Source organism: Seriola lalandi, unplaced genomic scaffold, assembly GCF_002814215.2.
Source record: "Seriola lalandi dorsalis isolate HSWRI2012SDOR001 ecotype SW California unplaced genomic scaffold, Sedor1 jcf7180002054182, whole genome shotgun sequence".
Taxonomy (NCBI): Eukaryota; Metazoa; Chordata; class Actinopteri; order Carangiformes; family Carangidae; genus Seriola; species Seriola lalandi.
The window spans coordinates 1329172-1354364 of NW_019524735.1; the positions used below are offsets into that span (position 1 = coordinate 1329172).

At 41.0% G+C, this 25193-nt stretch overlaps 1 protein-coding gene across 3 annotated transcripts in view; it reads right to left on the bottom strand.

The window, feature by feature from the left end:
* Positions 1-23567, bottom strand: part of rock1 (Rho-associated, coiled-coil containing protein kinase 1) — a 30858-nt gene extending 7291 nt beyond the window's left edge. For 2 of the 3 annotated variants that reach the window (XM_087173350.1, XM_023403772.2), the window contains exons 1-21: positions 22708-23567; positions 12905-12986; positions 10681-10781; positions 10358-10495; positions 10038-10213; positions 8849-8933; positions 8592-8736; positions 8216-8354; positions 7146-7237; positions 5975-6134; positions 5754-5826; positions 5558-5646; positions 5191-5239; positions 4829-4964; positions 4358-4449; positions 2964-3210; positions 2340-2446; positions 2055-2205; positions 1031-1191; positions 734-918; positions 49-118 (exon numbers count right to left, since the gene is read on the bottom strand). In XM_087173350.1, the coding sequence (XP_087029476.1) occupies positions 49-118; positions 734-918; positions 1031-1191; positions 2055-2205; positions 2340-2446; positions 2964-3210; positions 4358-4449; positions 4829-4964; positions 5191-5239; positions 5558-5646; positions 5754-5826; positions 5975-6134; positions 7146-7237; positions 8216-8354; positions 8592-8736; positions 8849-8933; positions 10038-10213; positions 10358-10495; positions 10681-10781; positions 12905-12986; positions 22708-22800 (2571 nt within the window). In that variant the 5' untranslated portion in view covers positions 22801-23567. The remainder of the gene's footprint in view (positions 1-48; positions 119-733; positions 919-1030; positions 1192-2054; positions 2206-2339; positions 2447-2963; positions 3211-4357; positions 4450-4828; positions 4965-5190; positions 5240-5557; positions 5647-5753; positions 5827-5974; positions 6135-7145; positions 7238-8215; positions 8355-8591; positions 8737-8848; positions 8934-10037; positions 10214-10357; positions 10496-10680; positions 10782-12904; positions 12987-22707) is intronic. The other variant, XM_023403773.2, reaches the window with a different exon arrangement.
* Between the last annotated feature and the right edge of the window lie 1626 nt (positions 23568-25193).

A 25193-nucleotide genomic window follows, 5' to 3' on the forward strand; every position in this document is an offset into this window, starting at 1 on the left:
TGAATAAAGTGGGCAAAGGCAGTGGGGGACTGAGAGACTTGTACTTACAGAAAAATACTGTTCGGCCTCAAGCTGGTCCTGAAGTTCCCTCATCTGTCCCTCGTTGCCTCTGTATTGTCTGGTAACAAATCATCAGAAAAAAACATGAGGTAACTTCATTAAATCCATGCATCTGACTAACTTTACACTCTCACGTGTTTCTATGCAACACTCTTTAGCCAGGCAAACAAAGCCAGACTCTAAAAAGTCAGCCGCTGTTGTGAGTGCAACTAAAAGCACAACCCAGCAGCACTGGCTGCTCTGCTCGCCAGAGGATTAGCCACAGAGTGGATGGAGCTGGACTCAGAGTAAACCCTAATCCTGTGGTGTAAACACGGTCACAGAACAGCTTTGGCATAGTCACCCCCTAAGCTGGAATAATAGCACCTATTTGAAAATAGCAGTCAATTGTAGAGCAATTTACGCCCCGACTTCCAAAGAGCATTACTGGGCAGTGCAACAATAACAGAAAAGTAGATCTCCTGGCTGGAGTTGCTGCCAGTTTGTTTGAGAGTAATAATAACAACTGGCACAATATCACAGGTAACCTCAAATGTTCCTATTTTCCTAGAAAACCTAGAAGGGTTATTTTATGCACATTAAACTAGACTATGTCTGGTGCAATGTAAGAAGTGGATGAACAATATATATATATATATTTTTTTTTTTTTTAACATGCAGAAAGACCACTTACTTGGTCAGCTGTGCCAGCTGGAACTCCAGCGAGCGTTTACTCTCTAGTGCTGTGTTGATCTCCTGTTTGAGCTGCTTCTCCGAACATCTAAGACGGTCCACCTCCTGCGTGCGGCTCTTCAAGTCATTCTGAGCCAGGACACGCTTGCTCGACTCCTGCTCGCCCTGTATCCGCAGATTCTTCACCTGGAGGAGGAGGAGGAAGACATAAGAGAGGTGAGGTTTCGCACACATGCCATACACAAGCATCTTTTCTTTGATATAACTGAATATTATAAAGGTGAGAGGGATCACTTACCTCATCCTCCAGCCTTTCCTTTTGCTTCATCAGTTGCTCCATCTTCTGCACAGACTGCTTGAGGTCAAACTCTAGCATTGAGCACTGCTTCTCCACCTCCACTACCCGGCTCTCAGCTCTCATCCTCGCTCCATTCTCCTCAGACATCTTCTGCTGAACAGCTGGAGAAACAAAATGAAAGACTAACAGTCAACTCTGTCCTACTGCCACCTGACACAATATCAAGCAAACTGAACATCTTGTATTATAATTTAAATGCTCTGGATGCTTGGTAATCCTGAATCCCCCTGACCATTGCATCTGTCCAATATCTACCAAATCTGTAAGTTCCCTTCCATGTTCAATGAGTATATAGAAGAACACTGTGTGTTCTGATCTTTTATCAATCTCTGAGTATCACTTTGAATAAATGTGACAATTGGATTAACACAAAATCTGATTATCAGCAGCTAAAGCACATTTTCTAACTGATTTTCTCTTTATTTTCTTTTACCAGCCACATGTTCTGAGCTCCGTTTGTTTCAAAAGAACCTTGTGTTCTGTAAACTAACAGTGTGATTTGAACCTTTTAAAATATTCAGAACTTGTAAACATGGACAAGGATGGAAGAACATCAGCATGGAAGAAATTTGACGAGAAGAAGCTGGAGTCTCTTGCAGTATACACTATGTGAAAGGCAGGAAATCACCTGGACAGATCATCATTCTACTGCAAAAACTGCTTTAGAGTCCAGCTTTAATATGCAATGAGGCAATGCCCTGACACGCTGACTGGCTGACTGACACTCCTTGAATTCCTCCCACCCAAACAGCCCCAGGCGCTGAGTCTGATCAGATTGTAGAAAAGAAAAGACAAAGCAGGAAGAAGGTGATGGAGTGAGGAAGAAGTTAAATAACGGTGGAAAGGCAATAAAAATTAAGAAAGAGAGAGAAGGCAAAGTAGGATTGTAGAGAGAAAGAGAAAAGGGATCAAAGCATGGTGAAAAAGAATGAGTAGGGCATGCTCTGACATAGGACTGGCATACCATTCATGGCAGCTGATTTGGCTTCTTCAATAGACTCGTATTTGTCAGTGAGCTGTGCCCGCGTCACCCTGTGCTCAGTCTGTTCCTGCTCCAGACGCTGCTGTAAGGTCTTCAGTTTGTAGTTCAGGTCTATCTCCAGGTTGTTCTTTTCCTGTTGTGGGGGGGGGGGTCACAACCAGGCAAACATGAAGCAATCTGAACACACCACTCTGCATTTGTCTCATTTAAAATAACAGCAATTCTTAAAATTGCATGAATCCTACTACTGCTGCTTCTTGTGTATACCTTCTCCAGGTTATTGCTCCTCTCCTGGGCTTGTTTACGTTCTGCCTCCACTTTGGAGAGGCTGAGCTTCAAGTTTTTGTTATCCTCTTGCAGCCCTGCCATCCTCGCTGAGAATCAAAAGATAAAGACAAACAGTCAGAATCATGGTTTATGACAAGTTGGTATTTTCAGTGGAAAAAATTTGTTTGTTTTTTTTAAAGCCATATTTCATAGTTTCAGTCTGTGTCATATTTCTTTGACATACAGTTTGACTTAAAATGAGTTCAGTATCCCTCCACCCCAAATAACTTTCAAATCTTGTTTCCCATTAAAAGATAAACAGCTGAGGGATAAGCCAGAGATGGATTTGGCTGCTGTCAGTGCTTCTATTTATGCGGCTGTCTCACATGTCTGAATGAGAGTGAGATTATTAGTCTTCAAGAGTGATTTGGAACCACATAGAGTTTGTATTTTATACACCCCTGCATGGCTTTGTCTTTAAAGTCAGCTTTTTACTCTGTTGTGATAAACATCAAAATCAGATTTTACAACATAAAACTGGTTAAGCGTGTTTTTTTTTGGAAGTGTTTTGAAGTGATTTGATTTGCATGTGTCAGTGTCATCATTTGTGTGTCAGTGGGTCACCTTGCAGCTCCCTGATCTCCTCTGATCCCTGGCTGTAGTTCCTCCTCTCCGAGTCCAGGGTGCTCTGAACGAGCAGAAGGTCCTTCTCCAGCTGGGCCTTCTCACCGTCGGCTGCGCGGCTCCTCTCCTGCAGCTCACGGTTCAAACTCTCCAACTGGCTCATTGACTTTGCCATCTCTGTGTGGCTCTTCCTCAGTCTTGCTGCCGTGTCCGACTCTGCACGCAGCAGGTCATTGGCCTCCTCCAGCTGCCAATCATAATAGAGAGGTTGAGAAGGGATGAAGCCAAATGCATTGTCTGCGTCTGTGCACGTCAGGGTTTACCAAAGGTTTCTGGAGAGCCAAAGCGCTGTCGGGGCGTTTGGATATCATGCATTGTAAAAATATAATATCTCATCATTTTGGACCATTATCATTAAAATATTTATAAAGACACAACACTGGTTGTTTTTCACAGTACACTCAGACATTAAGCAAGAAGAACAGTGAAATAAATATGCTCACTGATGAAGTGAGCACTAGGTCCTTGAGTAATCCTTCAATATTTTTGTGAGTGATCGCAGTGTGCGCCACAGTTAATAGCACTGGCAGAAAAGACTTGTACTGAATGGATACAAACTCCAATTTTCTCATCCATCCATAGCCATCTGACAGCGTAACAGCATTTGGCTGTTTCCCAAAATATTTGTTCGGTTGGACGTCTGCAGGCAGCTCACTTTCCCTGTGGCCACAAGTCAGCTGACTGAGTTACTGTAGCGAGTCTATTCTCCTCTCCCTCTCATTCCTCTCGCCTAATTATTTTCACTGACATTAACATTTTTCAGACTTCAGTCTTTTTGAGTTCATCATCTGTGACTGACGTAATTCTTGGCTGTTGGACAGATTTTCTCCTTGGCTCAGTTCTGCAGTGAAGAGGAGAAGCTAAGAACTCGTTCTCACTCATCATGAATTTATTTCCTCTGTTACAACATGTTACATCGGCCACCGGAGACTCCTGCGAGTTAAATTGGACTAACAAAACACTTTTAAAGGTTGATTGACCCAGAAAGATTCACTATAGTCAGACTGGAAAACTCACTAACCCATAATGCTCTGAGAGAGACCATAGTTACACTGGTTCTCTCTCCGTTCTAAAAAGAATATCTGCTGTAATGACTGAACACATCTAGTCCTGATATATTAAACAAACCCCAGTTTGTTTGAACGAAAGTTTCAGAAACAAACATACATACTTAGCGCCATATTAGGGGCCAATCCTTTCTGTCCAGAGCAGTTGAGAACTGTGAGCATAGTTATTTCCGTTCATTGGGTTTAGGCCCTTTGCAAAAATGTCTAGGATCTGCAGTGAAGACTTATAATGGCAGGGAAAACCCTCCATGTGCATGTGTTCTGTACCTGATTCTGCAACTGGGCAATCTTGTCATTGGAGGCCTGCGAGTTCTGGCTGATCTTCCTCATATCTTCAAGCTGCTCCTTTAAAGTTGACACTAGAAATAATCAGACAGGAAATGAATTAGACAGGGCTTCATTTACAGTCCTATTTCAAAGCCAAACAAAATAACAACTGCAAATTCCTGATTAAAATGATGTTAAATTGTGTGCACAGTATATCACGTCTTCAATTTTAGTAGCTCCCACCTTGTTAATCCACTTAGTGCTATCTACTGTAGAAAGTCAATGTGAAATTCAGAGAGACATGTGCATGGTTTAGCACTTAACTAGATCTGTAGCTAGCAGCGAGCAAAGTGGGGGGGGGTTCACACCAGGATACCAAGTAATCCATTTGGGACATCCGTCTTGGCCAGATCAAATGACACTGAGAGGATGAATGCATTACCATGTAATTAAACTATGATCAAACTTTACCCTCATTCTCCAAATTGCGTCTCTTCTCCGCCTCTTGGTCAGCTTTTCTTTGGTACTCGGTGAATCTGTGCTGCAGCATGATCTTGTCCTTCTCCAGCAGAGACACACTGGCCTCTGCACTCTTCCTAAGGTTTGCCTGTGGCAAGGAACAACAAAGTAGCTATCATGTGGCAGGCACAAACCAATCCTTAATCCTTAGCCTCTGATTGTAAACAGTCATCTACTCAATTTACCAAAACATTAAAGCTGTAGCTTCAGTGTACGTTTTCTTTATATGGATATAATTGCAAAGCTGCTACTATCATGAAATTAAAATTTAAAAATTGAGAGAAAAAAAAAAAAAAAAGGTGTTAGAATTTCACCTCTTCATCCAGTTCTTTCATGATCTTGTCGATCTTGGTGTTTGACGTCCTAGAAGAAGAGTTTGAGAAAAAAATACTTAACAACATTGAATGTCTCTTAAAACAAGTACTGTGGAGGGTACATGAAAGTCTGGTTTCCTCTCTATAATAAAATAGTGATGACAATTTATCTGTGGCCCTTTTTGTATTTTACAGATATCACAATTTTACTTTTTATACAGGTTCTCATTAAGCCTCAATGCTCCTTCCCATCTCCCTATAACACCCTTGTTTATCAACCTGTCTCAGAAACCAAAGAATTTGCATCAGGTCTTTAGTTTGACTAAGTAAACCTTTTTGTGTATGAATAAATGACCCGGTTGCATACCTGCATTTCTGCTCCAACTCATCCTTCAGCTGCATCTCACCGTGGAGCTGCTCCTCCAGATGGTAGATTCGTTTCTGCAGGTTTTCCAGCTACACAGAAACAGACCATTTGAATGCATGATCAAGATGGAAAATTGGTAAATAGTCTACTTCTTCTTAAGAATACTTTTTCTTAAAAACTGTGGTCTTCTACTCACATGACTCTTGTCTTCCTTCGTGGAGCTGCTACGTTTGTCACTGGTCTTTGTGGTGGTGGAGCCGCGCAAAAGGCTGGAAGAAGAACACTTTTTTTTTTATAACTACAACAAATAAATTAAAACCTCTTCTCCACAAAAAAACTTAAAACTGCCACTATTTCTTCAATAAATTACAAAGTATAGGCCTGGACATGGTGTGCAGCAGTATCTGGCAGACTTACTGCTGATTGCTGTAGTAAGTGAAGCCCACGAAGGGGAGCTGGTTGCCCACAAAGGCCTTTGGTATGGGAAAGGTCTCCTCCTCTCCCCGATCCTCCTCAATGTCGTCAAAGTTACTGGTGTCAATGTCACTGCTCAGCTCAGGCACTACTGGAGCAGCCGCTGCACGTGGCACAAGGAGATGGAAGATTCATGATGATACAGGAAAAAATAGGGCCTTCACAGTTCAGTACAGTTTGTTCTGTGTGTTAAAGGTACAGTACATGATGCAAAAGCCTCAAAATAAAGATTCAAAACAACTGAAGCTCTTCAAATACGCGGACCATCTCTGAACGGCACTGAAATCTATGTTATTAATGTTCTCTGATGCTGTTAAAGTTCACATCAGTGATCACAGCAGTAAAATAAGCCTATAATTTAAGTAAGATCAGTTAATGTTCATTCTTCATCATTCAATCAAACTGCAATGATAGATACAAGTATACCCTTAACTTGTATGATCACATTAGGCCTTGAAAATGCTCAGGTTTATTACATATTTTTGACATTGACTTTTTTTCTCCCTCCCACCACTATCACTGTAAATAGATAAGTAGAAATCTTTTTTTTTGTATCCATCATTGCTGCATTTTGAGTTAGATTATCTGGGACAGATAAAAGACAGAAACCAATGTTTCAGTTTTCTCTGCAGAGTTTTGCTGGATCACAGATCTCTTTTGAAACTCTCTTTAAAACAAGGGAAACCAGCCAGCTAGCAGAGCTGATCAGCCAGTGGAACGACAGGGGTGGCCAACACCAAAGTGCTGACTTCAGCCTAGTGAAGTATTAAATATAAAGCCACTAAAGGACTGACTCTAGCTACTGGATTTAGCTCTACATTTCTAATCTCTCTCTGCTCCAATGTCAATCCCAGCGCATTAACATTTGCATTGAACTGCTTCCCCTGTTGTTGGCCTCAAAAACGCTGCGCTGCCAATTATTACTCTGAGCAGGAATCACGTTTAGTCTTGGATAGGATGCTGAATGAATGGCTCGTCTACAAGAATTTCCTGCAACTGTCTGTAGTAGGTCAAATGGAAAACATGAACGCAGGCTGCATGATTGAAATAACAGGGAGCAGACATGGGAGGTGTGAAAGTAATCGGTGGCCTTAGCGGTGAAAAATGTTCTCACTTTCTCTGATGTTATCCCATGTCCACTGGTCGTTCTTGAAGAAAGGATGCCTCTTGATCTCATCAACACCGTTACGGCCAAGCCGGACTTCCCTGTAGAGGTCAGAGAGAACAGGCTTAGTTTGATACTTTATAATTTCAACAGTTCTATGTGCAGAGTTTAAATCCAGGACAATTTCTGTGCCCGAAATTAGAGATACTTTGGTCATATGATGCTAAAAACATAGCCTAGCGAGCTGTAGGCTACAAGCCAGACAGATGACGGCTGTAGCGTTCCAGAAAGACAAGAAAACCAAATCTAATAAATTCTAAATGTGAATCTTGACAGTTGACTTGAAAGGTTCAAATGGCCGAACTCACCCTTTCCTCAGTCAGAGACCGCAGTCTGGTAATTGTATCCAAGTCATAAACCAAAGCCATAAACAATATCCGATATGCATATCTTTCAAACTTTTCAACACTTGTTCCTCTGTCGGTCTCTAAACAGCGGATGTGGCCTGATAGGCCTACTGTTAAATGATTGCCAAATTAGTCCAAAAGATCGCAACCATGATATGAAAGCAAAAAGTGCTTTTAAAAGTAGCACAGCCACGTGCACACTTCGCTGAGCCAGCGTGTAAACAAAGGTTTTTATGAATAAAGCAGGTCTACTTTATTAATACAAAATATAGGATTCCTTATGTCTGTACACATACATATGCAGCCATATTCTCGCTATGTGAATATGCAGTAGACATATAATTATCTATTTTTGATCTATTATCTTATCTTAACAGCCCCAGCACCGCGGCGGAGAACTTTCATCCGTGTGCGTGTGTGTGTGTGTGTGTGTGTGTGTGTGTGTGTGTGTGTGAGAGAGAGAGTGATTTTAAAAATAGTAGTAGAAGAAAGCAGGGATATCTCTTCTTGACACAAAAAGGCACAGCTTCTTTGGTAGTATGAACATTTCTATCAGGATTCTTTCCACAGAGGCTCCTCTACACCAGAAAACACTTAGCACCTAAACAAAGACAGGCTCTACAGATAAGGACCCTCTTCAATGATCCAGCACTTATTCTGTGGTTCTCTAACCTGTCAGTCAGGAAAGCACAGATGAGATTCTTGGCATCGTTGGAGATGTCGCTGTCTTCAGGGAAGGTCAGGGCGTTCTTGTGGTTCATAATTTTGCTATAGGTCCCCACCAGTGAGTCTGCATAGAAAGGAGTGTCGCCTGTGCACAACACAAGACCAACAAGAGTCGGTGGTTACTGATGTGTCCACAGGAAATTTAATCAAGACAATAAAAATAAATCATTTTTATATTTTATATTGTAAGTAAAAGGTAAAAATGATCAAGGGTTTTTGTTATGATTTATAAAAAAGAGCATATACTCCACATTATTAGTAAACTTATAATTGGTAAAATTATAAAATTAACCCCAAATTGTTGACTTTTTCAGAAACTCACCAACTAGCATTTCGTACAGGAACACTCCCACTGACCACCAGTCACACTCTCTGCCATAATAGCCATCTCCTCCTTGGGATTTCAGTACCTCAGGTGAAATGTAGTCCGGAGTTCCCACTGCTGTGTCGCATCGTACCATACCATCCTGAGGGGAGGGAAAAAAACATTAAAAATATTCTGCTGGAATAAGGAGTCAATCAAAATAACTGGAGAGATGTTAATCATAAAGCAAACTTATACTGATGATATTGTGATACCTTGTTCATTTTCATGCAGGTCCCAAAATCTGCCAGTTTTAAATGGCCTGCCTTGTCTAGCAACATGTTATCAGGTTTCACGTCCCTGCAAAAAGTAAAAAATATGCATCATATCAAACACATATACACAATACATCAAACTCAAGCATATATCAAGAACTGAAGCACTTTGCAGGAGTGTTTGTGTGCAGTTAAGGTTAGAGCATTTGGGAAAACAGCTCTCCAAATCAGAGCTGTCTGAAGGTGCTACAGTCCACTGCAGCGATAGGTCAGATGTAATGAGGTATGAAGGGAGCTGGGAACTGAGGGAGCAGAATTTATGTGCTCTTGAAATTTCCTTTCGCTACAACTTTCAGCAAGCTAATGGGAAAACAGCAGAGAACTGTTTAATACAACTGTCAAAGTGTGAATCTTTCCACCACGGCAGCTGTGCACAGAGCTTATTGTGCAGAATAATATCAGTAACCATTTAATAAAAGGGGGGAAAAATATTTTATGGCTGTTGTGTAGAGACATAATATCATATAAATGTGGTGCCACCTAGTCCAGAGATTAATGCCCCTAGTTCTCCAAGAGATACAACAGATCCACGACCACCATCGTGGAATGAAACTGAATGAAAACAACTCTAATAGACAGTTTAAATCTCCTTTAAATCATTGCTGAAAGAAAACAACAGGAATGAGAGAACAGTTCATTCAAAAGCCTCTCACAGATTCAGGTAGAGAAGAAGAAAAGTGTTATTTTTTGGTTTATAGCATAAATTCAGAGGGAATTTTGCGCCCAAGTAAATGAGTCGCAGTTGTGAAAACAAGTAGTAATGTACCATGAGACCTATAGTTAGAACACTAGCAGCTAGCATTCATGCTAAAAACAGTGCCTCTGTCCCTGGACTACTTCCTGCTTATTACAATGGTTCCCTTAGATCATAGGTTGCCACCACACCTTCCGGAGCCTCCAGCATATCTCACAGTCGTCAAGGACCATAAAAGCTAAATGATTTTACACATTCCCTTTGTACGAGGCTTCAGGGGCTGTTCCAAACAGAATAAAAACTTAAGGAGTGCCTCACAGAGGTAAGAAACAACAGTTCCATTAGAAATGTATCACATCTGTGTGTTTGACTGGAGCCAATTTCAAAACCAAGACCAACAAACACAACAAGGAGAAGCTAGAAGTATTCTTCTACCTGTGAATGAAGCCCATGGAGTGGATCCCATCCAGAGCCAGCACCACCTCAGCTGTGTAAAAGCGGGCCCACTTCTCTGGGACGTCATAGTTGCTCATCAAGTTAACCAAGTCACCCCCAGGCATGTATTCCATCACCATATAGAGGTAGCGATCATCTTGGAAAGCGAAAAAGAGCTGCGGAACAAACAAAGAAAGTGAGAAATGATTGGTGAAAAATAACAAATATCAAAGAAAAGTGACTAATTAGGTTCAGACTCACATGAGGCTGGATTTAATATAAAACTATAAACTAGGTTAAATATTCTTATCACATCTCACCTGCACCACCCATGAGCTGTTGGCAAAAGCCATGATGTCCCTCTCCTCCCAGAAGAAAGCAGAGTCCGACCTCTTGATCATCTCAAACTTGCTGAGCAGCTTCATGGCGTATACTTTACATGTGGCTCTATGTCTTACCTGGAAAAGATGATGAGGTGACAATCAAGTCAGACTTACTCAAGATCTCACATGTTGTTTTAAAGCAGTGCATAAGAAATTATATATTATTTTTGAACCAATAAATAAATACTGACTATAGTAGAGGTTTGTAGACAGTGTTATTTACCAAAAAAAAAGAAAAAAGAAACAAAAAACACTCTTACCAACTGCACCTCTCCAAATGCACCCCTCCCAATAACTTTAACCACCTCATAGTCTTCTGCTTTCATGCGTAGATCACGGATTTTACTAATGGTTTCCTTGTCTGGAAAAATAAGCAAAACAAGCAAAGACAGATGTTACAGTAAATAGAATCAATGCAGGGATCTATGCTCTGCTTAAGTCACTGCCTTTTGACCTTTAAGAGGAGTCTTATCCTGAGCCTTGTGCACCGAAGCATCACAGCCAAAGTTACAGTTGGCTAGATCAGTGACGTCAACTTAATACAGCATAAGGTGCCTGAGAGAGCTTGCAGATGATGGGTTCTATTTTGTCATTTGTGTTATTACAATGCAGATTCTAGTGGTTACATTTTGTATGCAAGATCACCCTCCCACTCAGTTCCGCCTTGATTTTATCATCTCGCATCATTAGGTGTCATTTAATATCTACATAAAACAGAGGACGACTTTCATAGGAACATGCAGTGTGTTGGCAAACAGAACAGACCTCTTGCTGATGTAACAACATTAGTTCCCCTAGGGGAGATAGCTTTCACTGTTCAGCCAAATTTGGTCATAGCTGGACTAGGGGGATAATTTTCAATTCACATGGGTCACAACTGGCACGGGAATGCATGGAAAAGGGGGTTGCAGGGGCATCCAAGTTCAATCGATCTAAAAATAAAAAAGTAAGCCCTGAGCTATTAGAATAAGAACATTTGAGAGTGAGTCATTTCCACTCTGTGCAGTGGTTCCCGGGATCACGATCCTTACTGGAAAAATCCCAGAGGACCAAAAAGACTTATGAACCATGTTTAGAAATGGTACAAATAGCATTTCATGTTGCTGTGTGTGGAGGAGGATTATTTCCAGTAGGTCCCAGCATATATACAGTGGAGCAATCAGCTGATACGATCAGGGTGCAAAGCACAATACATGGAGGAGAGAGTTCTGAGTAAAGAGCCCTTCAGGCAATGCATGCAACTGAGGGCCAGTGTCTCACAAGACAGCCAGTCCATTAGTCCATCCATATCCATCATTGCATATCCAACTCTTGGGTGTTATACACAAAAGTACAGTACCAAGCGTAATTGAGGAGATACCTAATGGCAGTTTTTGCCCAAGGGTTTACAGTAGCTTGGATTGATATGCAAATATGGAGCACTGAATTCTAGTTTTCCTCAAACCAATAAAAGTCCTGCTCAGACACAACTTGACAATTTTCTCGCAACTACATCTTACAAGGCAGGTTGTAATCGCTGGTTTGGTGACCATATCAACTTATATCAAATTAATTTATTCTATGCGTTGCTAGTAAAAAAGCGCAGGGTTTTAATAGGCTTAATGCATATCTGCTGTTGTGGGGACAGTGAGAAAGGCCCGTACAAAAAGCTGTGCACTTCCACAGCATACAGAGTGCCAATCATTTCCCCATGTGAGAAATCACTACCTGATCCTTACTGCACATAAATATTCATCTTTCTGAATAGATCTGTGAGGAGTGTTTCTTTGCAGGCGGACTATGAAGACAAACCAAGGAAAATGAAAAGTGATACAGAAGGCTGCAAAACCTGCCAGGGAGAACGTGAGAGGGAGAATATCTTTGGGTTATAACAAGAGATAGAACCAAAGGAGGCAAGGAGAGTAAGCATATGTTTGGTTATTGGTGTTTTGCTAAATTATATGTTTGTCTATGGATAATTCAGGAAATTAAACACGTATATCCCTGAGATATAACAGTGGTTCTTTGCCCCCACCTCAGACATTCCTGGATTTACAAGAACAAGTCCCGCAATAAACACTGTAACATGATAGCTGCCATTTCCTTGAAATGTAAATGAGAATTGGGCAGTTACACCAGATCTGTTAAGGAAAGGTTTAGCCTCACTCTCAGCCTTCGATTGATACTTTTTTGTTTTGCCTGCAACATAGTTATGGGGATTCCCTAATTTGAGCACACTGAGAAAAAGAGAAGCCATCACGATCAGCATCATGTGGGTCACCAGCCATTTATGAAAGCCCCTTTGTTGGGGACACTAAACAGCAGACACCTATTGTGTCCAAGCCTACATAAAGGCCGTGACCCAAAAACAGTTTTCTTTTCTGAGCCTAGGCTTGTACCCACATGTAACAAGGGTCTGTAAACACAAATGGTTAAAGTGAAAGACACGGAGAGATCAGCATTAAAGCAGGACATAAGGAGAAAAGCACGATGCGATCTACTTACATCTATTCAAAAAGTTGTCAATGCTCTTGTTTTTCCTCAGGGCAGGGAAGTCAAGGTCGTACACCAGCGCATCCAAGCCATCCTGAGGGGAGAGGAGAAGGGTTAACAAGGAGGCAAACACATCCACACAGTGTTTACTACTCCAACAACATCCCGAACAACATGGAAAATGCAAGCATAGTGTCCTGTCGGGCTACTGGTCTCTGTTGAGCAGCTTTGAGCTGAGACTTCTGCGCAGACCAAGCAGTGGGCTTCCAGCCTGAATTACATTAATAAAATCTAGAAGGGTTTAAGTTTGTTACAAATAACCAGATTTCAGTCCTACTATAGGCATTAACTGTTTTTTTTTTTAAGTGATTAATAAGAGATCCAGGGAGGGAAATCAAAGGATGCTTGTTTATGAAAAGGAGCTTTGAATTATGTCTTGCATGATGCCTGCGATGGGCAATACTAAGATCAATTTAAATTAAAATCAAATTGTTGTAAACCTATTTAGGTGTCGGCAGATTTTTTCTTAAATTCATGCTGATAACTCAAGCGTTCATGTGTGTTTCTATTAGAGGCTGTGGCATCATTTACTGTAACAAAACAAAAGAACTAAGCAAAGCATATCTGGTTCTTTTGTTAGGTTATTGATAGCCATGTAGTTCAAAGTTCACGTGAGCATATGCATGCTGAGAAAGGCTGATACGTCCGGGGTGTTTGAGTCAGCTGCTGATCAGAAATGCACTCATCAGCTATACTACTAGAAAACTATGAGGCCAGTAAAGTAGCATGGACAATGTGAACAGGAGGGCGCTTCAGAAGATTTTAAACAACCACCAGTCCTACTGGTTGAGTGACCAGAGGCTGAATTTCCCACCCTGATCACCAAGTTTCTAATAAAAGCAACTGGAGGAACTAAGTAGCTTTTGATGACTGAGGCAACAGGGTGGTGCCTTACAATAACCATACAGTAAGGCCGACTGTGTACTTTACAATACAGGGCTGCAACACCCACTGAAGTTACTCCCACCTCACCAGCTCCTGACCCTCATTAGAATCCCTTTCATGACAACTCGAATAGTATTGTTCCTATACGTTGCTATAACAGGGTGAAAAATGATGCTGTCATTAAATAGACTTGAAAAGGACCGTGCATAAATACCCATTTCAAATTATGATGCGACAGCTACAAGACTGGAATTTCAAGAGCTGTAAACAAACATACAGTATAGGCAATCTTGCCTCAGCCTCAGCAGGAGCATAAGTGCCACTGGCGGGATTTAATCTAATCGTCTATAATCCAGAATGGCTGAAACAAGATGGGCACACAAACACTTGAACGCAAAATACTGTTGTGCATTCCCTCTAGCAGGGGTGAGCCAGATGTTATAAATTAGCATTTTCTGACACAGTCAGAGGTCAGCTAACCTGCATTTTATTTATTCAAATACCAGGGGCAAACATTAGTTGCTCACAAATGTTACTGTTACATGTTAATGTTACCTTTTGACATTGGCTACATAATCTCTGCACTCACTATCATAGCAAGAATCTTGTCATTCCCACATTGTGAGTGGTCTTCTATGAAATGATGACAGATTTCTTTTTGCATTTCTGAGCAAAACAATGATGACACATGGTGAATCAGCAGCTCAGACAAGGCAAGGAATCCTCTTAAGTAACTCTGTTGCTTCTGCTCAGCAGAAGAGGTCAGGGCAATGCCCCCCACACTCCCCACCCCACCCCTCTATGAGACATAAAAGCAGTAGACGCCCTGCGGGATGGGTGGAAGCAGGGAAAAAAGCAGGTGGGAGGGGAGAAAGTAAAAATGGGAGGTGAAGAATGGCTGGTGGGAAGAACAAAAGCAACGTAGGCATTCACAGAGACAGAATGTGGGAAATTAAGGAGAGGATAGGCTGTGATCAGCGCACATGGCAGAGCCTACAGTCATCATTTGCTCATCAACTTTCAGGAGGGAGCATTTACACAAGACAGACCTAAGGCTGAGAGAAAAAAGGGGCCTTGTTGGCCACACAGACTCCAGCCAGCCTGCAATGGAAAAAAAAAAACGCTGAAGAACTGAGTCCTTCAGGACCCTAATCACAAGGCTCTGTACTCAGCAATGCACGTTTGCATAACTTCCTGCCGCAGAGAACTCTGGACAGCCACAGTAACATTCCTTAACAGGACTGTACACGTCAGAGAGCTATTTTAGGTATGTGGCCAAACAAGTTCTCAACAAAAAGTGAAGGAAGGGAGAGGAAAAAAAATCCATCCCAAGTACAGAGTCACATAGTGAGCCTTATTTTCAATCAGTACTAGGGCTTAACACTATGACGGAAAGGAGCAGGGAGTGGAGGGCTGGTACATGTGGGGCAGGCTAGTCCAATAGGAGAACAAATGAAGGAAAAAACAAAGAAAATCGGAAGACAGGCATGCTCAGAGTCCTCTACTGAAACACCAGAGTGACAAAAGAACCAGGTATAGTAATCAAAAAAAAAAAAAAAAAATCAGCGATGCATAAAATAAAACTGCAAATTCAACTGGTAAATAGAGCACAACTGATTGAAGGAATAAGGAATAAAGATTAAATTAGCAATTGTGTGAGCAGCAATTGCTCCAAGTTTGTATATCTGCTGTGGTGTCTACCAGCTATCCTAGTGGAAAGAGGGGCCGTGCCAAGATATTAGGGGCAATTGCATTCAGAGACACGGAGGTGTTAGGAGTGAACGATATATATATAAAATCCTTTATGATGATATATCTCATTTTTGTGATATGATCATTTTTTTGGAAAATCAATTGAGAAACCATTGAAGGATAAAAAAATGAAAAATAAAAAAAAAGTATCAGTTTTGCCTAACTTGCATATTTAATACCTGGCGCTGATAGAAAAAAAAAAATCTTACAGATCCACATACACACGAGAAAATCATATCAGTAAATTTATATCATTACAAACTAAGTGTCGTCAAATCGGACAACCATACAGAGGTTTACCTGAATGACTCACACACTGGTGTACCAGTACATTTATCTGCAATATCAAGAGTCCTCTATGTTTGTTTTTACATCTACATTTTGTTTAAAAATCAACACACACACACACACACACACACACACACACACACACACACACACACACACACACACACGGCCATCAGGTTCAATGCATAAATAAGAAACATAAGTTAACTCTGGTGTCTGATTTGTGATCATCAAAGTTATAGGTTAGCGACCAAACATCATCTGCCTCTGTTTGGGTTTAGCTATCAAACCACTCAGATGGAGCAGCCAGTTGCACCAACATGGCTCAGCCCAAAAAAAAAAATCTGCCCCAGGCTACGCTAACAAATATGAGAATAATGGTCCGAGATCAGTGACAAAGCTCTTTCTAAGCTAGTAATTCAGAGTAGTTTCCAGAGGTGAAACTGTTCCTAGATAAGCACTTCTACTGCAGCTCTGAAATTTCCAGTCGCTCAGGAGTTTCCACGCAAAGAGAAGAAAACAAAAAGCCATCAATGATTAAAATGTACAACACAAAATAGGGGAAAAAATGCTGTAGTGGTGCAGATAAAAAAGTAACACACAAAGCATTTAAACTCTAAATGCATGTGGCTGTAGTTCTTCAGGCAGAGAGATATGCTCATACACTGTAGGGACAGCCTTGAATCAACAATCTTATGACAATCTTAATCAAATTTAAAGAGCCAGTGAGAATATGTGCTTTTAAAAATTGAACACACACAATTATCTAACAATGTCCTACTAGAGACAGAGTAAAACCGTGCATATGATTCACTCATTGCAACAAGCACTGGGCGGTAGCAGTCCACAGGCTATGTTTCATTATGTGGCAGTCTTGGGAAAAAAAATGGCTGGGAAAACAAACCAGAGCTTGCAGGGCTCCATGTTATCCTATTTCTGCTGATGCTGCTTCAGGCAGAGGGCGACACATCCCTGGGATTACTAAATAATAATATGAAAAACCATCTCATCACCCTATTAATGAAATGTGGTAATCATGATAAAAAAAAAATGTATAGTTATACAAAACACACAAAGCCAGTGGTTGACATTACATATGGCAATTATTTCTTTAAACTTTAGGGGAGAGAAATCCACACACAAAAAACACACAAGCTCTTTTCCAGACATTAAAAGTCTGAGTTAAAATTTCCATGGGAGACTCAGCCACATCATCCCTTTCTGCATGCCAGCACAAGGCATGTGGACTGGCCTAAGTCAAGCCCTACTTCTCACTTCCTTTTCTGCCACCTCTTCAAGACAATATGCTTTCCACATGTGAGCAAATGTGCACACAGCCATTCAGCTCGACATGCAAATAAAGGCAGTTCCATCGAAGGCTGCACCCATGTAAACACAAATGTGATCATACAAACCAATGAAGCCATTCAGAGCATGAAATACCGCAACACTTCCTCACTACTAACTTCCAGGTACAGGCCTTGAGGTAGAAATGTAAACTTAGGGGAATACATATCCATCTGCTCTGGTGTTTATTAATATTGTACACTTTGGAACCCACCGGTGAGAGATTCAAGCTTTTTTTTTTTTTTTTTTTTTAAATAAACCTTGACTCCTTTTGCACACTCCTGCTGCACATAATATCTACTGACAGGAAATCCCACTTACCTAGAAAGACTGCCTAACTAACAACTCCACTGGATAAACGGCAGTGACAGTGAACCCAGGGGTGGCAAAACAGGGGCATTCCATTTCCTTATGAAGTCCCAGTGAGCGAGAATCACTGTCACAAATGCTTTCATGTCAAAATATAATTGAGTTATTCCAACAGTGGCGAGCACTCACGTGTTTCCACTGACTGAGCTCTGGCTTCTCAAGCGAAACTCTGCTATCTTGCCTCCACTGCCCAAGATTTATGACCTCAGCCCGACAAATAAGCATCTTATTAAACACTCGACTCAGCTCACTTCGACCATCTTCACTGGACAGGGGTCACAGAGTCCTTTGTAAGTGGGACAAACCAACTGGCCTTGTAGCCCTCAAGAAACGAGATGAAAGAAAAGCAAAGGCTGTAAAGTTCAGTGGGTGAATCAAAGGAAAAAAAGTGTTCCGTTATTAAAAGACTGGATCATTTTAGTATGCATCCCTGCACATAATCAGTCAGTTGAGGGAATGCAGAGCTACAAACAGCTCAGCCAATTGTTGTTCCCATAGATGAATAGCTGAGGAGAGCAGTTTACGACTGGCAGCCCCGAACCTTTATGACAATAGGGATGGATTAAATGCTGACTATAACCGTTACTACAAATACATGCTTTTCGCCCCAAGGATATGTAATTCATCATTAATAAGACCAAGCTAGTGAGTTTCCATATTTTAGCCAATTAACCACAAATTACATAGAGCTTGCGTAACTCCTGTCAATTTTCCAAAGCATACAAAAAGTTATTGGCGTGTTGTTGTTGCTTCCAGGCAGCACGCCATGAAAATCAACTTGCAGAGACATGAAACACATATGAAGCAGGTGCTTCACCACCATGAAAATGTAGTTACTTTTACTTTTTGTCAGTTACATTACCCTTGCAGGGAATAACATAGCCGTAAGCAAGGGCCATTTGCAAATAAAAATGGTGGTGCATTCAAGGATGCTGGCACATCGAAGATTCAGGTAAGTTTCAAAGTAAGTGTCTCCTGGCAACATATTTGCCCCAATTATCATAAAATGTTCTACAAATACATGCTATATAAATGCTATATATGCTATATCTGAATTTAGCATTAAAAGGTCATCATGCTGCACACTCTTCGTTTTGAATGACCATGAAGAACAAAGACAAAGCAAAGTAGAAGCAGGTGACTGGACTGTACTGGCATAACCTGAAAAAATGGCTGCCTGGAAGGTAAATCAACCCAAAATCTTATTCTATGCTTTATTAACTGATCACAAATGATGTAGTGTATGAGCAAGTTGTACACAGTACACAACATAACAAGCTAAACATAGAAAACGACAAATATGGTTGTTTAAATAATGATAATTTATGATCTCTTGCAGCACTCTAAATTAACAAGTCATAGAAAATGATGTTGAATGATGTGATTTTACAAAATCGTTGTGCTGTATATACGTGTATGTTTTGTGTTATATATAGTGTCAAGTAAGAACTACTGGATTAACCCTGTAAAAATAAAAATATGATGTAGTGTTGACAGTCCGTCTCTATGTCTACAACCAATACAGACTTTAGCTGCATTATCAGTGCAGACAACACTTTGCAGGTAGGGTTTGTCCATTAAAGGCAAAGGTCACTGAGACAAGGGCAGGGACTCAAGGATTGACAAGACAAGGATTGACTGTGCTCTGGCTGTTACTCAAATTGGGCCTCAGCAGACTGACTGTGCAAGGCAATTAGGAAGTATGTCAGTAAAATGGTCCTTCAAATCTGTCTCAAGGCTCAGTTCCAAAGCAGTTCTGACTCAAAACTGCCTCTCTGCCTGTCAGCCGCATTTGCAGACCCTGGTTTTGCTATATGATCGTTTCCTTTGAATACCTAAACTCTGAGAACTGGGCTGAAATTTGCTTGAAATGGAAACCATGCCATAGTCCAACTGTGGCAATGCAACCATAATTAGAGGTGAAAAAAAACAAAGACATAAATAATACCAAGTAAAACATTTCTCACAAGCAAGTTTTTACTCTACAGCTTCTTTGCCACATGGCACCATTAATCAGTTACATTCACATAAATAATAATAAGCACTTCTTTCAATCAATCAACACAGATACTGTTGTGGGATGAAATCTAATTTGAGCGATAGTTACTGAGAGTGTTAACCTGCAAAACATATTCATTATCAAATTCATTTAATAACACGCTTGTGTTTTTTCCTCTGTAAATTATCTTATTACTGTAACACTGTAATAGCGCAAAATGTTAAACCATGCATGGACTCATCAAAGCTAATTTTGCCTTTTTTCATCAAAGCAGCCTACTACACAAACTCCAGTATTAACAATGTTGTTGATTTAGCTTATTCAACTCATATTATAAATCACTTCAAAATAAGAGCCCCAAACCTAACATGTACATGCAGCAATCACTGCCTACAAATCTGGTTTACTGGCCTTGCAGTTTCCTGTAATTACCCTTATTACAGATTTAGAGTCCAAATAGTAGATGAAAGAGGGATCAAAACACAGGGAAGCTAATGCACCCCAAGTGTAAAAGTAAGAACAAAGACTGTGCCAGGAAGCCTTTATATATCTCATATAGAGGCAAAGCCCATGCAAAACAAGTTCTAACATATCAACTCAACCATTCTAATTTACCAAATGATGAACAGACCATGGCACTTTAGGATCAAACGCAAAAGCAACTAGGAAATTCAATGTTTTCACAGACTGACGAACACACCACTTCCTCCACGCTAACGTTCAGAGGTGAGGATGTTCAATCCAGACACATAAACTAATAAAATCATTTGATCGAAGCTATTGATGGTTGCCAGCGGTAAAGCATATATGGGCAATGCTCAGTCCCTTACTGTCAGTGAGCTCTCACATCACAATGTCAGGAATTCTGTCTGTTCAGATTGGCTCTCAGAAGCCTGCCTAGAGCACAATGACTGGCGAGGGGGCAGCCCATCCAGATAAGGTGCTCTTCTCTCCAAGCAGGATTTATTTACTGGGTGAAGATAAGGGCGACAGGGTTGGAATACAGCGCTCGATAGGCCAGCCGAGAGCTGAGTGGTAAGGTGCAGTCCAAGTGTCACCATCACACAACACAGCTCAGGGTTCTATGGGAAAAAAAGTGGAAACCCAACAGTGCTATACTTCAGACAGAAAGCAATTCCAGTTCAAGACCCAGGTACAGAAACATGGCCAGTAAAAGGCCTGCATTGTGCATTCTGATGGAACCTATTACTCATACCCAAGCATGCTGGCTGCTTTATGAGTTAAATGTCCTGATTCACGGCCTTCAGAAACATGAGTCTTCAGTCCACATAATTTTGGTTTATGGGTAGAGAGCAGAGCCCACACCCAGCTACCTCAGGGCTGCCTGCCTGGTCTCAACTCTCTCCAGACGTGCAGAATGGCTTTGGGACACACAGGGAACTCCAGGCCAGTCAAAGACAAGAGGTTATTTGATTAGCATGGAATTTTATTAAGCTGTGGGTGGAGTTGCATGGTGGCAGAGAGAGCCTCAGCAAAAGGCCTCCATTCATTGATCAGGGGAGATTGCAGAGAGGGGGAAAAGGAGAAACAACACCCTTGTGTGTGTGGCTGCCAGCAGGAACAGTCCCCACAGCTTTTTGCCATTAAAAATGCAGAACGTGTGCACTTTTAGGTGAGTTTAATTGCCTCTTTCTGCAACAGGATGGGAGGTCATGGAGACTAAGCAAGTTTTCTTCTGAAAAGACAGCTATCTACAGCAGCCAATACACAAACACTCCAAGTTGGGTTAGGGTTAGGTTAGGTGTGGGTGGAGTTTTAGGACAAGCCCCCTTCCCAAAACAGATTGCTTCCCGAATGTTCCTTTGCTTAGTTAGTCCATCTGCCTGCTAACATATCCCATGTCATACAAGCAAGGTACAGGAATTATTAAACAAGGAGTATGACCTTATGTGTACAACACCTGACACAGTTACAAAGAAACTACTGTACACAGAGATCCAGAACTATTTGGACTCTAGGCGAAAACTTATGCCTACTGCAAACACAAAAACGTAAATGCCAATGTCCGTCCCTGGGCATTCAGGCCAAAATATTCTGTCCTATAATCCATGTGAATTTTGGTTGAATTACACTAAACATCTGAACAAAACTTTTCCCATGAGTCACAAAGAGCCAGTTCCTTGTGAAAAAACTTAGTGCCACCATCACCCAAGCTGAAAGGCTCCTGATATCAACAAACACTTGACACAACATCATCCCTTTGGCATCCACTCCACATTGAGTCAGTTCCTGGGATTGCTGCATGTAATAAAAAGCTATGAAGGTGTTGCTTTAAGGTTTAGCACGTGGCAGGAGACGCCTTCTTTTCTCAAGACAGGAGAGTCACTTCATGAGTCCTCTCCCATAGACAGGAAGCAGCCAGGGCAAACTCCAACCAACAGGTGTACTGATGCAGCTGGGGGCCTACAGGTTACAACAGGCTTGCAGGCACCCTATCACTAGAAATGAGCCTTCAATAAGTAAACCTAGACAAAACAACACACCTAAACAACCACTTCCTAATGATCTAAAAGGCACACCAGTTACGACACAAACTATTATCAGTTTGTGGTGGGTGGCAAGGAAACCAATTCAGTTGATCGGACTTAACACGAATTGTTTTACCTGGACTGCTCCAAAAAAATAATCTGACAAAGTGTGCCTGTCTTTGTGAAGGACGGAAAGACGGTCGCCATCTGTCAGTCTTATTTAGTTACCATTGCTTTTAAATAAGTTACTCTCCTTTTATTGATGCCAGGCTATGAGAGCTGACAGCACACCGCCGTTAAATAGCAATCCTAATGCTAGCAATTACAGTTTCGTTGTTTTTGTCTGCGAGTTTATACAGTGTCTGACTGAAGGATAACGGAGGTTTCAAACTGCTGGTTGTTATTTTCGCTTAAACTTACTTTATATACGAACTCACACGTACACAGGTGTTTGGAGTTAAGTGTGTGAGCCAAACTGGCCTGTTGGAGTCAACATCAACACATTTCTTCAGTGAGAATTGAGACGACTTGTTGGTCTCGGAAAGAATTTCTGCTCCAAGCAGTAGACTGAACCAGAATGGCTGACTCGCTTAGCTACCTAGCCAGCTAGCAAGCTACAAACTTACCAGAAGACAATCCGTATTTACTTCTGACTTTGGGTCCTTCAACATGGCATCGATTTTTTCAAATCGAGCCTCCATGCTTTGCCCAGCAGACATTTTTGCTGTTGAACTCAGTCCCGATGTTGGGTTATGAACAAAAACAGCTCACTGGCGAGGCAGAAGGCTGGCTAGCTAGCTTTAGCAGCCAGCGGTAGCTAGCTAGCCAAATGTTCCTTTCTTCGTGAGAACTTTACAGCGCACTTCACAGAAAATACATCGTTCTCCTCGAGCTTTCACAGACGATGAAACGTTTAAGGTTGCACCGAATATACATTAGCCACATGTTCAGAGTCAAAAGATGTTTTCCCAGTATGAGTGACAAACAACTTCAGAGGCAAACGATAAATGCGGCGACAGATTAGTCAGCCTCCGCAGGATGCCACTGAGGATAAGGGCTTAAAATGTTGGTGCATCCAAACAAAAGGCTGTTAAAACTTAAATGTAATGTCTCTCAGAAAAGCACAGATTGTGGGATGGTTAGTCCAGGCCGGTTCCCATTTCTGTGCCAGGCCCCTGCAGAAAACGACAAACGAATCTGACAGCTCAAAAGTAGAAGTGGTGGGGGAAAAAACTTCTGCTTCTTTCAAATTTCGACCAGTTTTTAACACGGACTCGTTACAGCGTTTAACTGCAGTCCCTCCGCTGCATCCCGTGCATTGTCACTGGCTGTCGACTGTTTCCCGTCCAAACTTCTTCATCCCTCAGATCGAAGACTTAAAAAATCGGGTTTAGATGTGTGTTAGTTTTCGGAAAAAAAACAGCAGACGGTGCCTGATTTTCTCCCACAGCCTGACCAACATGTCCGCCTTCCTGTTCAAACACCCCGGAGAAGCAACTTCAAAATGTCAAGTACTGCGCATGCGCTTTGTCGAGGCGCATTCAAAGAGTTCATAGACTGTTGAAGGCAACATGTTGCTGCTCCCGATGTTACAATGGAAACGTTATGAGCTCACCAAAAAGATGCTATCAAAGGTACGAGAGTTTTTAAAGTGTCATCAACATTTATTTTTAAGATTTCCAAAAATATTTCCCTTGAATATTCTTTTCAGTAATTATTCCAAATGGGTTATAGATACACTTTGTTCTGGACCATAATTATTCTATTCTATTCTATTCTAACAGTTTAATATGGGTTATAGATGCATTTTGTTCTGGACCATAATTATTCTATTCTATCTATTCTATTCTATTCTATTCTATTATAACAGTCCAGTATCTGTTATAGATGCACTTTGTTCTGGACCATAATTAGCCTATTCTATAGTTCAATATGGGTTATAGATGCTCTTATTTCTGGATTATAATCAAATGGCTGATTCTGTTTAATTGTATGCTATTCTATGGATTACTGATGTTCTTGGTGTTTAATCATTATTAGCCTATTCTATTTTAATCTATTCTATTCTTTTACTCCAGTTTACAGTGCTGTTCCATTCATTACCCAATGTAGCTGTCACTTTCACCTCTGTGAGCTGCATGAAAAGGTCAGATGGTCATCACTAATGTCTCGACAGCATCAGCATGCCTGTGTTTTCGTTTAAGGCTTTGACATCTCAATTGCACAGATATTTAACATCCTTGGTTGAGTTCCAAAGTGAACGATCATGACACCAGATCACAGGATCAGTTTGCTTTAAAAAATTCCTCACCCAACTCTGAACTGAGTAAGACTGGTTTCCATTACACCTTACTACCGCAAAATAAACTGAAGCTAGAGACAGCCATTCCTCTGTGGGAATTCAGTGTTCTACGTACTGATACTTTGAATAATATTTGTAATTATTATGGTTCACGTGTTTGTGTTTGTGATGATTGTTTATTATGATTGCCTCATCTATTCTATGCTATTCTGTATGGTTGCAAAAGTCTTGCTACCCTCATTCCATAATATCATCTATCATATGAATAATAGGATTGTTAGTGATGACATGTTTAAGGTGCAGGAATACCAGCTCCAATGAGGTCACTCTAACTCACTTGAACCCCTGTAGAAATAGATATTTAGTAAGGTTCAGTCACCATAAGCTCATCATCTTTTCTACCATACTGCATTTTAAAGTTTATCTTAATGTCACAGAGATTTATACCATAATGATTATAGGCACTTTGACGTTTTCTTTTCTTTCTTTGGGGCTTATACAAGATGAGATTGGCTTCAACAGTTAAAAGCTCATCTCAACTTTTACCCCTTTTATTTTTCTCTTGTGATTGGACTTGCAGTTCTGCGAATGAACAAATGATGAACAGGAAATGCTTAGGACCTGCTGTCAGTTGCTCCCTGGAGAATGGCAGCTGGACTCATGCATGAATTTTTTAACTGTGATTTCCAAAAGATGAAGTTCCTATTTTTTGTTTCACATTTTAGAAATGCCTGCCACTCTCTCTTATACATAATATCAGTCGTTTTTAATGTAATCATATAACATGAAGAACCGCAAGGACTTTCAAGC